General features: G+C 39.2%; 1 protein-coding gene and 1 long non-coding RNA gene across 5 annotated transcripts; both read left to right on the top strand.

Annotated features, from left to right (window-relative positions):
* Positions 1 to 5,449: 5,449 nt before the first annotated feature.
* LOC130929393 (uncharacterized) lies at positions 5,450 to 8,868 on the top strand. 4 transcript variants are annotated; one of them, XR_009066879.1, is made up of 9 exons: positions 5,450 to 5,615; positions 6,140 to 6,238; positions 6,304 to 6,410; positions 7,635 to 7,695; positions 7,768 to 7,818; positions 8,019 to 8,087; positions 8,208 to 8,310; positions 8,394 to 8,463; positions 8,598 to 8,868. It is a non-coding gene; the product is annotated as an uncharacterized LOC130929393 (long non-coding RNA). The 4 variants fall into 4 exon arrangements; XR_009066878.1 differs by having other exon boundaries at positions 8,202 to 8,310; XR_009066881.1 differs by having other exon boundaries at positions 7,768 to 7,822.
* Positions 8,869 to 9,903: 1,035 nt separating this feature from the next.
* On the top strand, positions 9,904 to 15,670 carry tada1 (transcriptional adaptor 1). Its single transcript, XM_057857327.1, has 8 exons — positions 9,904 to 10,047; positions 10,613 to 10,704; positions 10,792 to 10,857; positions 12,179 to 12,273; positions 12,399 to 12,611; positions 13,540 to 13,691; positions 13,890 to 14,046; positions 14,217 to 15,670. Exons 1-8 carry the CDS (start codon positions 9,965 to 9,967, stop codon positions 14,367 to 14,369), a joined length of 1,011 nt encoding a protein of 336 aa, XP_057713310.1. The 5' UTR covers positions 9,904 to 9,964; the 3' UTR covers positions 14,370 to 15,670.
* Positions 15,671 to 16,029: the final 359 nt, after the last annotated feature.

Here is a 16,029-nt window from a genome sequence, read left to right as displayed (position 1 = left end):
TCAGTGTTTCTGTGAAACACGGAGGCGAGTGCTGAGATTGTGAAAATTAGATTTATTTAACAGAGGTTTGTTTAATTGTAGGGACACGTTAACCAAGCAACGAATACAAACCAGATAAAACAAACAGAGGAACACTAGAGACACGAGAAGTGTGGTGCTTGAGTTTCCTCTGCCTATTAGCAGGCACGTGATTAAACATGTCTGTTAGTGACCCGACAGTCACAGTTTCCACTGTTACATGACAGGACATGCTGGTTTTTTGTAATTCCTTACATGCTGACATTGTAAACAGAACATTTTAAAGTCAGCATTAGCTGCCGAAAAAGCAGAAAAAACTTTGTAGGGCCTAGAAACTGGTTCCATAGTTTGTGTGGGGGTCACGAAGCCAATTGAAGGTTTCACAAGCACCAAAGGGCACCATCTCGACAATTTTAATGTTTATCCGTCATAAAAACAGGAGCCTCTAGAGAGAGAGGGAAGATGAACAAAATATTTTGTTGGTTTGTCTTCGTAATCTGCTTCTCACTTAACTCAATACACAAGATTAAACAATAATGTTGAACATTGCTGTTTAGTACATTATTTTTCTAGTGTGAAAGAAACATGCATTTGTATGACGAGCTGTACAATAGGGTATGTGCACCGTGGTCGTTTGGGATATACTAGTATTTCCGAAATTTCTGCTGACCCCACAAGCCGCTGTTCGTTCTTAATCAGAAATCTTTAAAAAAAAAAAAGAAAAGAAAAAAGTTATATTTGAGGGGATTACAAGCACATAATACAGTACATCCAATTTTTTGCAACGTTTTTGAGCAGCAAAGTAGCCTACAAAAACTATTTGTACGATAATATAAATAACACATTCCAACAGCTGGACAGGATGGCAGCCAGGAAACATTCAGTACAGAAAAATAATTTCATTTTTGTGTTCGAACAAGGTTGCTGAGGGTATCACTACTGATATTTATGGTGTGCATTAAGGAGAAATACACCTAATGTGGGTCTACATTATTTTTTCCCTGGTGGTAAATTCTTAACATTAATTGTACATTCCTTTTTTTTACATTCCATAAGCATGAAAGATTGCCAAGAGATTGTCTGCTCTTGGATTTATACATAACATTAAAAACGTGATTATTGGAAAAATTTATGCAGTAGTAGCAGTAATGGTATGAAGGGGATAATCCATACAGTACGATAGTTTTGAAAATATGCATACATATATATATGTATGTATATATATATATACATATATATATATATATATATATATATATATATATATATATATATATATATATATATATATATATATATATATATATATATATATTTTTTTTTTTTTTTTTTTTTTTTTTTTTACATAATGTTGCTACCGAAGATTAAATACAATACTGATGTGTAAAGCATTTAAAGTATTCCACTGTAGTACTGTGCAGATAAGTGACAAATCTCTCTCGAGCAAGGACATAGTTTAATGAAATTATGCTACCATCTAGTGGCTAGTCAGTATCAGTTTTCTGAGGGCTGTTTTCTATTCATTTTCCCTTTTTTTCTTTTGCATCGTTTCCAAAACACTCAATGTGAACCTAATTACAATTACCAACAAATTACGTAATCAAAAGATACTTTATGAGGTTCATGTTTTTTTTGTCGACTAGTCTTATGTTAAGAGGTCCTGAGTAGTGACGAGATTTGTCGTTCACTTGAGTAAACGAATCCATTCCGGTTCGTTCAGTAGAAAGATTCGTTCAAACAAATCGTTCAACGAATCGTTCGCCCCCCTCATCTCCCTCCCCGCCCAAACGAATCGTTCGGTTACTGAACGGGAAGTGACGTTGCCGAACGAATCACCAAAGACCGCTTCGCAGTATAACTGAACGGGAAGTGACATTGCTTGGTCCCTCCCTCTCTTCCACATTGACCACTCGTCGTAGTTTCAGAAATGAGTGACAGGCGGTATCATTCTGCTTTCACAGACAGCCTCGTCTCCCTCCTGCTGCTGCAAAAGCGAGGGAAAACTTCCGCGTCGTCTGTCCTAGTTCTATGGGCTCAAAGTCATGGCTCGTGCTTGCATTAGGACACGGTTAAACATTTTCCTTTTGTGAGGGGAGTAGGGGGCGGGGGCGCACGGACTTTCTTTAGCAGGTTCTTGATCACACATACAATCACATATACAGCATGTTTGCTGTCACGAAAATAAAAATACATCGAAAGTTTAATTTCTGAATATGGAACGACCAACACATCGTATTTACATCTCGCTCTGTTGTATTTTTGTTTTTTAGTATTAAGATGATCGTGTTGAATTTTTGCACTGGTATTAATAAATAAAATAATCCGGTCAGCTCCCCTGTCGTCCCCGCATCTCAGATCGTCAAATGCTGACGAGAAATAATTGTTTGCTCTTTACGATGTCGCCTTTCTACTCTCATTAGTCTGTTAAGAAAAATGTAGACATATTGCGACATCTCCCGTGTCCGCGTGCTTTGTTTTTGGGCGCTTGAGTAGCACATGATGGACGGACTGACATAATTTGTCAAACCAACCAACACCTGACACGAAAAAAAAAAAAAAAACACTCGGAAAAAAATTACATGTATATACAGTTTCATTGCAAATCAGTATTGTGGTGATCATATTGTTTTTTTGCACTGGTATTAATAAATAAAATAATCCGGTCAGCTCCCCTGTCGTCCCCGCATCTCAGATCGTCAAATGCTGACGAGAAATAATTGTTAGCTCTTTACGATGTCGCCTTTCTACTCTCATTAGTCTGTTAAGAAAAATGTAGACATATTGCGACATCTCCCGTGTCTGCGTGCGTTGTTTTGGGCGCTTGAGTAGCACATGATGGACGGATTGACATAATTTGTCAAACCAAACAACACCCGACACGCTGACACGAAAAAAAATAATAAAACACTCGGGAAAAAATTGACATGTATATACAGTTTCATTGCAAATCAGTATCATGGTGATCATACTAAATATTTTTTTCTGTGCACATATGAGGTAAATATCGCTGCCATGAAGCCTCCATATAGTGACAGTTCTCTGTCCGCTTCACTGCCGTCACGCGACCGCAGCTCAGCTTTTGCTTGCCTCGTAGCTACCCGTGCCAGTGTTTCCCACCAATGAAAGAGACTGTGGCGGCCCGCCACAGTCTCGTTTGGGCCCGCCACAGTCTCGTTTGCGCCCCCCCCCCCCCCCCCCCGCCGGAAAAAAAAAAAAAAGATACTAATCAGATGCGTCAGTCAGCCGATTACACAGCTGTAGCCCTCTCCACTCTACTACCCGCGCGAGTGAGAGCAGCATTTTAGAGTAGTATTTTATTTATTTATTTATTCATTTAAGAGACGCAAGGAAGAATGGGAGAACGAGCGAGATAGCGAGAGATAGCGGTCGCATGTCGTAGCAGCCCGCTGTTATTTTGTTATTGTTTTTCTTTATTATTGTTACCACAATCAAGTGGGTAAGCAAATACAGACTTCTCTCCTTCTTCCCCATATCCGGGGCATTACAATAGTTTGGATCGGACTTTTCGGCGAAAGTGAGCGGTGGACGGCCGTCTTGGACGGAAAGCAAACTTTGATTGAACTTGCGCGGAGAGGCGGGGCCCAAAATAAAGCCTTGCTCTATTTTCAGAGCGTTGGTCACAGTAAAGTATTTATTAGTTCAAGCAGAGTAAAATGATACATATTCACGGTACAAGAACGTCGTTTCCGTGTCCATCGATTGGTAAGAAAAGGCTGTTTGTACGAGTGACGTGTGGGCGCTCCCGTCGGGGGGTCATTTCGCGTGGAGTGGCTATTTTTCGGCACAACACCGACGCGCCAACTTCAGACAATTACGGCTGACGAAAGTTGGATAAATGCGCCCCCCCGCCCCCCTATTTCGCGAGCTCTGGGACACTCGAAAAATGACTCTCATACCTCTCCTTGCTAAGTTAATGGTACCTCGATGTGCGTTTGTGTGGAAATTTAGTTCACGAACAACGGGGAAAAAACTATTCACCTTCTCACCGAATCAAGAAAAACTTTACACGGCCATTAGAATTCCCCCAGTCCTGTAAATGGGTCAGTTGACAGAAGGACTGTTATTGTTGTGGTAATGTAGTACTTATGAGGGTCAAATAAAAAGGAAAAAGGAGGGCTACGACGGCAGTCTGAAACCCGCGGCTCTTGGGCCGCATGCGGCTCTTTAGTGCTGCTTCGGAGCTTTTTTTTTTTTTTTTTTTTTTTTTTTTTTTTTTTTTTTTTAATGGAAAAAGATGGGGGAGGGAAATATTTTTTTTGTTTTAATAGGATTTCTAGGAGGACAAACATGATACAAACATTCTTTCAATTCATTAATATTGTAATGAAGTTAAACTTGTGGTGTCATCGTACAACAGAGTAGTCACGTGGTGCGCTATAGGATCCACTGCAGGGAAAATAAACATTTAATCATGAAGGCTAATTATGTATTTCTAGCCAACTTATTCATTTTTATAGTAGGCTAATATAGCTAGTATTGATAATTATAAGGCTTGTACAAGGCTTTTAATTTTTTGCTGCTCCAGACATACTGTATCAGTTTTTTTTTTTTTTTTTGGGGGGGGGGGTCAAATATGGCTCTTTCAACAGTTTGGGTTGCCAACCCTGAGTCACTACGAGATGTAAGTCGTACTATTGCTACGAGAAAAAAAGTCGCATTATTACATGGGGTAACGTAGCTGTAATCAGCAACGCATTTTACATACATGTACCGTAGCTGAGAGCCATAACATTAGCCTAGCAAATGAAATATTTCAAATATATCTTTGTTATGGTTCTTCTTGGGGGAAAAAAATAATGAAAAAAAAAAAAAAATTCGCCGTGGCACGACATGGTGTGGCTGTCCGACTCCGATGCAGCCCACCACCACAGTTTCAAAAAATCCTATGGTCAGAGAGCCTCCCACCACAGTCTCCTAAAATCCTGTGGGAAACACTGTGTGTTTTAAATTACTGTAAATTTGATAGTATGTCGTCATAGGCAGTCACGAGTTTGTTGAGAAAAGTACTACTCTAAACAATGCTCGCTAGATTTGTGTGGTGTTTTTGTCTGTTTGAGCAGCATTTGATAGGCTCCACGTTAACAAATATGTGACAAAGTCATTTCCTTTCATTTTCTGATTCGTTCACCGCATAGTCATTACTGGAAAATCAAGTTAGCAGCAAGCTAGGTCAGGAACCGGAGGACCGAGTCACTGAACGGGAAGTGACAAAACTCAGTCTTGCCCCCCTGCCTGCACGCTGGCTGCTTATTGGCCACACGTGGACGTGAGTGACAAACGCCCTGATTCTGTTTCCGCTCCCTCCCCTGCCCGCGATGAGGCTGGCGTCTGATTGGTCGTGTGCGATGTCAGAAGACGCTGCCGCTTGCTCAACGCCCTCCCACGCAGCGAACAAGGGGAGAGGAGTCTGGCTGCAGCCCGCCTCTCTCAGTACCCTGCGCCGCTCTTCTCAGTACCCATCCCGCAGACAGGAAATGACGCAATACCGCCGCTCTCAGTCCCCTCAGACCGGAAATGTCGTCAACCCTTGCGACGAAAACAAGTTACGTTATTTCACCTCTCGCGAAGAAAACACGGTAAGTGGCCGCACTGAAAAAAAGTTTTTAAAAGCGTATGCATGTTTAAAAATGTTAAATAGTTAAACAACACTTGCGGTGAAAATATGAAGTGTTTATTCTGAGTTGAAAAGACCGTACTTATATCTAGTATTCTTAATGTAATTTAAATAATGTATTCCTTTACTAACTGCATGTGACTTTGCTCTACTTATATTGTTTAATACGTACTGATGAATTCAGCAGCGAATTGGCTAATGCTGCTAATGCTTTTTACATTTTTTTTTTCACAATGAACAGTCTTCTTTGTGTAGTTTTCATTATATTGCACTCTTATTTTTCATTATGTACATGCCTGCAATTCGCAGCTCGCTGTTTTTGTTGTTGTATGGTGTTGTTGTTTTGCCTTCATTTGTTTTGTCTGGTCCTTTGTCGTTTGAATGTTGTCACATGATCCAAATAGGACAAGGTTGTAATTGTTTTTTCTTGATATTGTTACTCTGCTTAGCTATATATTTTTTCATTATTTTGTTTTTTTTTACTAGCTCCAAGATCACCACCCCATTGGGAAGAAACTAAATCACGACCCCCAAATGGTATTCTTCCCATGCAGATACAGGGATGTCACACAGATCCAAATGGAAGTAAGTAGCATAAGTAGTAATGTACTTTAGATTTTGGACTGTGCTTAACACTTTTTTTTTGATAGACATCGAACACAGTAAAACCCACGTGGCAGACAGGACCAATGGTGACAATATAAGACCATGCCGAGCTTCATGGACGGTTCAAACTCATCCTGCCCAGGAACGGCTGGTATGTTTTTATGTCTGAGACAAATGTTGTGCTCAGTGGAAATCTGGATAGGCTTATTATTCCTTATATTAGTTAACAATTGGACATAATTGATTATTTACTCTTTGTTTATTTAACCAATCAACATTCTCATTAGCTTATGCAAATCTTGAATATAAAGAGGCCAGAAATGGTGTTGATTGTCTAAAAAAAGAAAGTTTGATTGACACGTGCTGACTTTTGGAACGTTGGCCTGAACAATGAAATGGAATCAACTGTGAATTTTGAGGATTTAGTTTCTCTAAAGAACATAATGTCACTTGTACAATTAAGTAAAATGTAACTTTTTGTGTTTGTTTTTTGCAGATATGAAATGCATATTTATAACTTGTCTAACAAGTAGCTCATTCAAAGGTATAAAAAAGTATTTTTTGGCGTGTGTAGGGTATTTTAACTATGTAGCCTACAGAATGCTTGTATGGGCTCATGTAGGTGTCTGCGTACGTTTGTATTTATATAACATATGTCCGTGTGTATAGATTATGTTTTTTTCAGGGAAGGACCATATTTGTGGCTGACCCCTATGTTGTTGCAACATGGTGAAAGCCTACAGGATGTGACCCACACATGCATTTGCCTGTAAGGCTGATTAGTAACAACTACAACTTGGAGCATTGGTTCATTTTCAAAGAACAGTCAAATCATAACAAATTAAATGATCCAAATTCCAATTATTTGTGGGAAGAAAAACAGATCCAATCATGAGATCAGGGAACAATTGTTATCTCTAATGAAATTCAGTATCCATTCATATTGGCATGGCGTTTCCATGATGATCCAGAATAGCCTTGTTTGGTTTTGAAGGTATGTTCCAGTCGATCCTTTTATGTTGCCCCTTCAATTAAAGCAGAATTGCACTCCAGATGATTCATCCAATCATTTGAAGCAAATTTCTAAAATGCCACTCTAAAATTGCGAATGTTTTGTTTCAAGGGCGTTGGCCCGGTCTCAACATTGGTAGGGACGAATATAATGCAAGTAAGGTTGCTCAAAAGTTGGTGGGGACAACTTTAGCATCCTGAAAAGTTGGTCGTGTTATGTCCCTACCGTCCCTATGCAAACCTACGCCCTTGTTTTGTTTGCATGAATCATTTAAACCTGACTGGTTGGTGTTCTTATGCATGGAAACACGTTTGTAATTGTTTAACTACTGTATTTAATATGAACCTATATTTTCAATTGCAGAAAACGTTGACAGTCAATCAACAGGGGGACATGGAAAGAGAGGATTGGAAGTGAAATAGAGGTATTTGTAAAAGTGTGTATATTCATTGATTCAAAACTTTAAGGAAGTGACTCGGTTAAATTCTTACGTTAGGGTTTTCCGGGACAGCCATAGGGGAAGGACTGTGGCATCTTCATGTTGATGGTAGGTGAGTTTAACTGTCCAATTTTGTCCTCTGTGATATTTGTATTCATTTATCCATTTGTAGTATGCTCTTTGCACTGTTCTGGATGCTCTCTTTGAGTTTAACCATTGTAAAATGAAGTTCACCGAATCATTCAAATTGGGCTACAAAATATCCTTGTCGTTATTCTTTATTTACACTTGTTTTTAATTTTTGTTAGACTGATATGCCAACTCTGAGGAAGTGGTGGTGTATATTGCTAGCGGACAATTTCAAACTTGGGTGCATGGTAAGTCTTTGAAACTGTTGATATGGCATTCATAGGAAAGTAGGTGCACAGCACCTTAATTCTTTGTTGGAAAATGTGGAATACTTATTTTTGTATTTTTTCAACTTATGTGAGCCACAGGAAAGAGTTTGCCCATTGGACAGATGAGGCAAAAGCATTACTGCAGGGTGAAGTGCCACCAGTCTATCAGTTACAGAAGTGAAATTCGAATATAATTGCTGAGGTCAGCTTTTAAAGACTTTTTAGTGTCCATTACTCTGACGCACTTTTGAACATGCCCCCCTTTATTCACTGATTTATTTTTAGGAAGAGGTGCAACCACAGCTCCTTCAAGTTAGTGGTGGCCCACTCCAAAAAGATATGGCGGGAAAAAATGGTAAGATTGTTTATATACCTAGTTTAATGCAATGCCTAAAAAGAAAAATCAAGTATAAAATTAACAAAGCATCATTTTTATTTTACTTATGTAATATTCAAATAGCTCTTTTCTTTCTCTTTTCCAATGAACAGTTTTGGTAAAAGGATTGTGCAAGACAGCACAAAAGCCTCGGGCAGGGATAGGGGGGGGGGGAAATCAATGCAGTAGGAGTTCCCAAGCATCCTGCAGATGGAAGAGGATGAGCACGAACTACAATGTCTTGGAGCCATTCAAGTTCTGTTTCAACCATCTGGAAGATGGATTTACCTTTTTTGAGGAGATTGTTGACTAAAGAAAATATCTATTCTCTCGATAATAATAAAAAATAATAAAACTAAAAAAATAAAGTTTACCACATCAGAACTGGTTGTATTGAGTTCATTTTTCTACACTTATAAATTAGTTGTTTTTTTTTTCTTTTATCCCAGATGTTAGTTGTAGGTAGTTTTAATTACCTGTGATGAAGGCGGGAGTGCTTGCCGAAAAATGTCAGGTAATTAAAACAACCTACAACTATTGTCTGGGATAAAAGAAAAAAACAACTAACACATGACAACTTTTGTCATTTCTGTTTGAATTAAAGGTGCCTTTCCTGGAGCAGAAAGTTTAATATAGTTTCTGAATTAGTTAATTAGGATCTTCACCCACATGAATGAATTTAAGTAGCAAAATGAAAGACAAAATTGGTTTGGTTGCAACATTGAGAGAATATTACGTTTTTGATACATTAAATTGTAATGAAGCTATATTAATGTGTCCGTTCATAAAAATGTAAGGATGACAGCAATTTTGTAATAATTCTCAATTGGAGTATATTTTACAATTGACAAACTAAAGTACACACTGTGATAGGTCACAGGCGATCTTTCAGTCACTAATTAAACCTTTATTGCAGTAGTGTGTATTTTAATTTTGATGTACTGTAACCGTGTTTTTCATTTTGGTAAAATCAGCAGGCTTTAACAAACTGACCGCGCTTAAAGAGTTAATCTCCCGATTACACCAAATCAATTTAAGGAGCATGTAAATAAATTATTATTTAAATAATAATGAGTGATGCTGAAACCGAAAATAAAAGACGTGCGAAAAGAAAAGTAAACTAGTATTTACGTTCGAATGGACGCAAACTATTACGATAAAACCGGAAGCTCGGAGCTCGAGCGCTGCTTCATGTTGTCATTTCCGGTCTGAGAGCTGCGATATTGCGTCACTTCCTGTCTGCGGGATGGGTACTGAGACGAGCGGCGCAGGGTACTGAGAGAGGCGGGCTGCAGCCAGACTCTCTTGAACAAGGGCACCTTCATAGAACGAATCAGTGCAGATGATGATTAGTTCGGTCTCGTTCACCAAAACAATTCGTTCAAAAAGAACGAATCGTTCGCGACCGATACAACACTAGTCCTGAGTCAATAAAGTTATAGCGAAATGGTCGCTGAGTGATGACGTATTACAGGAGCCAATGAACGCTATGGCATCTCATGCTAGTGAGCTTGAAATCGCCAAAAAGAATTTAACTGATGCGATTGGTGAAAACGTGAAACAGTAAGTAAATTCCTAATGTCTGGTAAGGTGAGATTTAGCTGGTGTCTTCTGAAATTTTCTTGTCGATTAGCCTTTGTTTACCTGTGTTTAAATTAGCAGGTGGCTAACGTTTACAGTGCCGTCGTCGGTTATTTTCGTAAAGCATTTAAATAAGCCAGTTTGTTTGTTCACTTTCGCTCTTAGAAGTGACGCGAGGTTTTCTACTGGTCCATTCGATATATCTCACTATGTAGCTTTTACTGAGGCCGTCTCGTGGCTGCTGTACATTGGTTTTCTGTACTATAAACAATTAAATCTGGCTATGTAACGTCCCTTTGACTATGACAGCCATTCCATTTGAATTGGGAGGGCGGGCAGAGAGTGGTCATTCTTCAGTTCAATTGATGACGATAGCATTTTAATTGGGAAGGCTGGAAAAGTCAATGAGATGAAGCGCTATTTCTAGACGACACCTCACCAAATCGGTAAAGTAAAAATATCACTATGATAACTCTTGTCGTGTGGAACAAAACTAATTTTACAGGTTAGTGTTATTATATGTGTCGATTGTTTTCTGTCAATTCAGTTACTGGGCAAACCTGAAACTATGGTTCAAACAGAAGATAAGCAAGGAAGAATTTGATACTGAGGCACGCCGTCTGCTGGCACAAGAAAACGGTTTGTACATTTAATTTAAATATGCTGCTTTTGTTTCCAAAGTGAAAAAAAATAAGATTTTTGCACACCTTCTTCCCCTCTGTACAGTCCATGTTCACAATGACTTCCTCCTGGCAATCCTGACACGCTGCCAGATCATTGTCTCCACTCCTGGTTAGTACAAATAATCTTTAAATACACTACATGCAGGGACGAAAGTGGACCGAAACAGTATGATACGCCGTACTGCTAAAAGACTCTGGGGCCGGGACGATCTGCTACAGTGCTTCAATCCCGAAAATATGACGGCAACTTTCAAAACCCCATGTTAAAAAAACCTGCCAGGCAGCCACACACGCATCTCCAAGAAAAACTCCTACTAATGTCTGAGTTACATACACCCGTGTTAATAACTAGTCTAATAAAGTGCTTGTGTAGCGTCATCCGTCGATAATTATTTATTCCACGGAGTTCTGTCCATCTCGTCTCAGTATATCTGACGAGTTGCATCAATGTGCGCATGCGTGCAAATAACCACCCTGGACTCAGTTGCCCATTCAATTGGCTGACAGACTGACATGTGATCAGCATGGATAGTTACCGGTGATTGGCTCAAATGCTCTTGTGTTTTTTGGTACAGCAAAATAAAAAAAGAACAAAGCAGCGATGTAACGAACAACTTGTTTTGTTAAGGAGAGAGGGAAACAGTTTAAGAGACTTATTTTATTTGCTCTGATGGGGAGGTTCAGATAATCTTCCATATTAATGTGTACATTTGGATTTTTTTTTTTTTTTGGTTCATTTATGTTTGGCTACTTATTCATTTCCCTATAATCTAAAAAAAAAAAAAATCAATGTTTGCATTATCGTTAAAATATATTCCATTTCAATGTCCATAATGTAAGACTCATTTGGATTTTTTGGGGGGTTAATTTATGTTACTTATTTATATCCTAATTGTATAAAACGTCAATGTTTACAGCGTCGTCAATTTTAACGTACCTCCCAATGTTCTTCAGTTGTGTTGTTTTAATGAAAATCAGTTTCTTGTGTATGCCTCATTACCTGTTGTGTTTTACTGGGTAATAGCATTTTTCTCTGCATTTTGGTGGTTCTATGCGGTTTGACCTACCTCCTCCCCCCCAATTCAAAATATTCTGGCTCGGCGACCTTTATGTCAGGGAATTCCGGCAAGAAATTCCACCCACTCTCACCCCTGAATATATGTCAAATTGCTATCATTTGTACTGCAGACTGCATAATCAATTCCATCAGGCATATCAACCTAAACTGGTAAAATGGCATCGAAGATTGAGTCACTAAAATTTTATTTTTTTACATTGTCTTAAATTTAATCACACATTGGGGGAAAAGTGAGACTGATTTACCACAAATGAACCTAAACGGCACATTTTTTTAACATGACCAACAGTCATGGTAGGTAACGTGTATTGTGACTGAAATAATGTACAAAGTTTGATTTTCTGTCCTGTAGAGGGCGCTGGCCAACTGCAATGGCAAGGTGGGTCTGCTTTAAAGCCAGGCAAACCTAAAGGAAAAAAGAAATGCTCTTCAAGACAGAAGTTTGATGTAAGTATTCCATTCTTTTATGGTTAGTTTCACCAAAATGGAGTGCTGAATTTGTGCGTTAAGGTTGTTTCGGTTGAACAAAATTGCGCCCTGGTTACTTGTGTTCTCCCTATTTGATCCCTCAGCATCGTTTCCAGCCTCAGAATCCTCTGAGTGCCGCGCAGCCATTTAGCCCACGTGAGGCGGTCGGTGAGGATGAGGAGCTCCGACTCAGCGCCCATACTTTGCTTTTACCCACACGAGGTCAACTGGAGGCTCGCATGATGGTGACAGCCTTCGAGTTGGGCCTCGATAATATCACAGAAGATGCGGTCAGTGTAATGACCTTCGCTGTGGAGGTGAGTTGAAAGGAAGACTTAACACCTGCTTTCAAGTGTTTGTGTCAATTAACAGTTTGACTACATTGGAAGTTGTATTAAAAAGTTTGAAGTCTTATTTTTTAGGAATCTTTTAAGTGTTTTCCAAATTGCTCCTTATGGGCTCTGAAAACTTCTGCGCTGTCGACAAACTGCTCAGTCTTTTCCACTCAAAATATGGTACTATTCCTAATGCTGAGTTTACAGGATTTTCCCAACTATCAAAATCTTCCATCGTCTTTGTAAAATCTCATCCCACGTACTAAGCATCAGTTTAGAGGAAGATTTTAAGATGGACGTGTAGGTCTGTCAAAATAACAATTTTCATCCAATTGCAATAAATGCTTGTTTTTGACTCTTCGTGACACAAAAACGCAAGGAGACCTGTGCTCTAATATGCTTCTAATGTAGTGAGCTGTGTGTGGGCTTAAAAAACTCTCCGTGAGACAAAAACGTGAGGAGACTTGTGCTCTTTTGTTGAAGACGTCGACCCGTTACAGCAACACCATCGCGCCTGTGCACATCCTCATAATGAGACACCCAACTTCAAACGTCATCAACAATAGGCCTATAGGAGAGCAGAATCGCATTACTGAAGCTTGATGGGAAAGATTATGATCAATAGGGCAGCAGGATCTTATGGCGCGACATTTAGAAGCAGAAAACAGGAAGTATATATGTATCTTTTACAGTGCTGTATAGTATTTTTTTCCCTCTCGTAACCTGAAATTTATTTCTTAACAAAAGGTAATATTTTCCCATTGAGGCATGTCATAACCTGAAAATTACGTTTGTAAGTAGAGGTACCACTGTACATGGTTGCATGTCTTTGACGATGTAGCAGGACGACACTCTTGTGATGGAGGAAGGGAAGGACAGAAGCCTGATTTGCATGTTTGCTTGCTTGCAGCACCATTTGAAAGACGTTTTGACTGCTGTGATTTCCCGAAGGAAAGCGTATCGCTTACGAGATGGTCATTTTCCTTACGCTTTTGGCAGTGATGTCACACCGCAGCCTTACCTGAAAAACAGCCTTGCTGCCTATCACAGCGTCACTGAATGGTAGGAGCAATGAGCAATGTGTTTACAGCATTGGCAGCCATTGATAGACGTCCGACCTATTTGAACTGGGAGGGCGACAGTCACAGCCAGGCATCCTAATTCAAATGGATGGTACATCTTTAGCATCAATGGCAGTCAATGAGTTAAAAGTAGTTTGTTACACTGTTAATATGCTACTGTTGTATTTTCCTCTTTCAGCCCCCTTCCAAGTGCTTCTCTCCCTGCCGGCCCACCTCCTCAAATCTCCCCAGATGAAGCAGAACAGCAAGCTGTTCACTTGTTGGCTTGTTCTACCCACAGTCTAAACACAGCCCTACCCCCTGTCACCATGTTTGACCTCCTGGAGGCTCTCCAGGTCAGACTCATTGAGCGTAGTTTGGGGTGAATTAAATTTTTAGATTGAGATGATAATTTGCAGGTCGGGGAAGACGGGTGCTCAAAATCAGGAATGACCTCCCAGTTATTCAACAAAATAGGTTTGGTAGATGATTATAAGATGTTTTATGCAATATTTGTGTGCTTCAGGTTCATCATGGAGTGATGCCCTCTCACACCATGTATGCGCTTAACATGGAGCGCATCCTGTCTCGACTATGGCACCCCAGTCATGAAGAACTCGAACAGGATCACGTACACCGGCAGCGACTTGCTGCCAAAGATGGTGTGCTGATCAGCTGAAAGCAGCACAATCCATGAATACAGTGTTCAGTGGAAACAAACTTAATTCTCTGGTGGAAACGCGTGGGATTTACAGTAATGTGTCCAGATGCTGACTCACGTGCTTGAAATCTGCACTTCTGTTGCACAGAAAGAGGATCAATGACCCAAGATGAAACAACAATCATCTTAGTATTGACAGATTTCTTGGCTGCCAATTGTTACCTGGAGCTGTGGTTCTGTTCTAAGGGTTTAGTTTAAGTTTAGTGTTAAATTTTAGAATTTAGCACCAGCTTGAACACTCCTTCTGAGAAGGAATAATGTTTCCCACTCATTTAATAGTGATTTCAGATAAAGGTATTAATCACTCAGTGAAAAAAATGAAACTTTTGTTTGAGGTCTTTTGTGGGTCATTCCGGAAACGGTGAACATTTGGGCTTCAAAATCATTTAAAACAAAAGTTCACTTCAATTATTCTGCTCTATATCCTTTAACAATAGGAAATAAACTATCAAATTTTCATTTGCTTAGCTTACAGAACAATTTTTGATATATTTTTTTTTTTACATTTTATAATTTCATTACTTGCTACTTTTTAATCACAGTAAAATGGTTGCAAATCTAATGTTACCGTTTTCTCAGGAATAGGAAAAACAATGTTTATGTAGTTGTTGCGCATGGGGCATTCAATCAAGGCTCAACTATGTCATAGAAATATGAAAAAAAAACTACAATTTGTTTTACCCATTCTTTTAGAAAAAAAACTTGTGGTAAGCGAATGTTTCGGGACAAGTAAATTTACTCAGGGAACGCATGTTTTAGTTTTTGTGTAGATTATTTAAAATTCGAAAGGTGAGATGGAAAAATGTTCTCCAAATCGGAAATGAACTTAGTGATGTTTTGTTCAAGTACATAAAGTGTATTTTGGAGGGAAAAAAATACGTGGCCAAAGTTGTATAAGTTGAAAGTAAAATAAAAGTGTTGCATAAAAAGAATGATAAGACATTCACGTGCCAACGTCAATGAACTCAAACCACAGTTCAAACGATCCATTAAAGACCTTCCACTTAAATGCAGTCCAAAAAAATTGTGTGGGAGTGCGAGTCCGAAATGGGAACATACTCTTCTTATTTCTCTGCCTCTTAATGCATGTTTGGTTTTCTGAAAATACTGTATATACAGTTTGATTGAAGTGAGCTTGTTGGCGGTCCTGTCTGTGCAAGTTATTCATTTGTTGTTTATATTTTTACACGCAGGGAGTAAAACATTTTCTGTTTACATGTTTTGGGCAATTAAATGATGGATTTTTCTTGCATTAATGTAAGAGTGGGTTTGTTTAGCACCACTTATAAACGGGACAGTGACTCAAGACGCCCCACTGTGCTAGGCCCTCTTACCGAATATGGCAAGTCACCCCTCGCTTCCGGTGCACAGACAACCAATCAAAGCTTGTATCGCCTTTCAAGACATGACGAACCATGCTCTACTGGAAGTGACTGTTTCTGTCCCCCACTCACTCTGATTAATGTCTAATTCACTTGGAAACATTTATTATTAACCCTTTATAGGGCACTCATTTAAATAATTGGCTGCCATTAGCGGCGCTAGACGTCCAATCCATTTTGAATGGGGTAGTGTTACGTTTTTCATTCATTTTTAAAAATCAACATTTAATCATTTT

This window comes from Corythoichthys intestinalis, chromosome 14 (assembly GCF_030265065.1).
Source record: "Corythoichthys intestinalis isolate RoL2023-P3 chromosome 14, ASM3026506v1, whole genome shotgun sequence".
Classification (NCBI taxonomy): Eukaryota; Metazoa; Chordata; class Actinopteri; order Syngnathiformes; family Syngnathidae; genus Corythoichthys; species Corythoichthys intestinalis.
The sequence above is the reverse complement of the archived record's forward strand: the minus strand, read 5'-3'. Positions and strand labels throughout refer to the sequence as shown.

Bases quoted from the DNA above. Each gene is read 5' to 3' on its own strand.
- tada1 (XM_057857327.1), top strand. From the start codon at position 9,965: ATGAACGCTATGGCATCTCATGCTAGTGAGCTTGAAATCGCCAAAAAG. The intron at 12,274-12,398 runs GTAAGTATTCCA...TTGATCCCTCAG, and splicing joins CTTCAAGACAGAAGTTTGAT to CATCGTTTCCAGCCTCAGAA. The intron at 12,612-13,539 runs GTGAGTTGAAAG...GCTTGCTTGCAG, and splicing joins TAATGACCTTCGCTGTGGAG to CACCATTTGAAAGACGTTTT.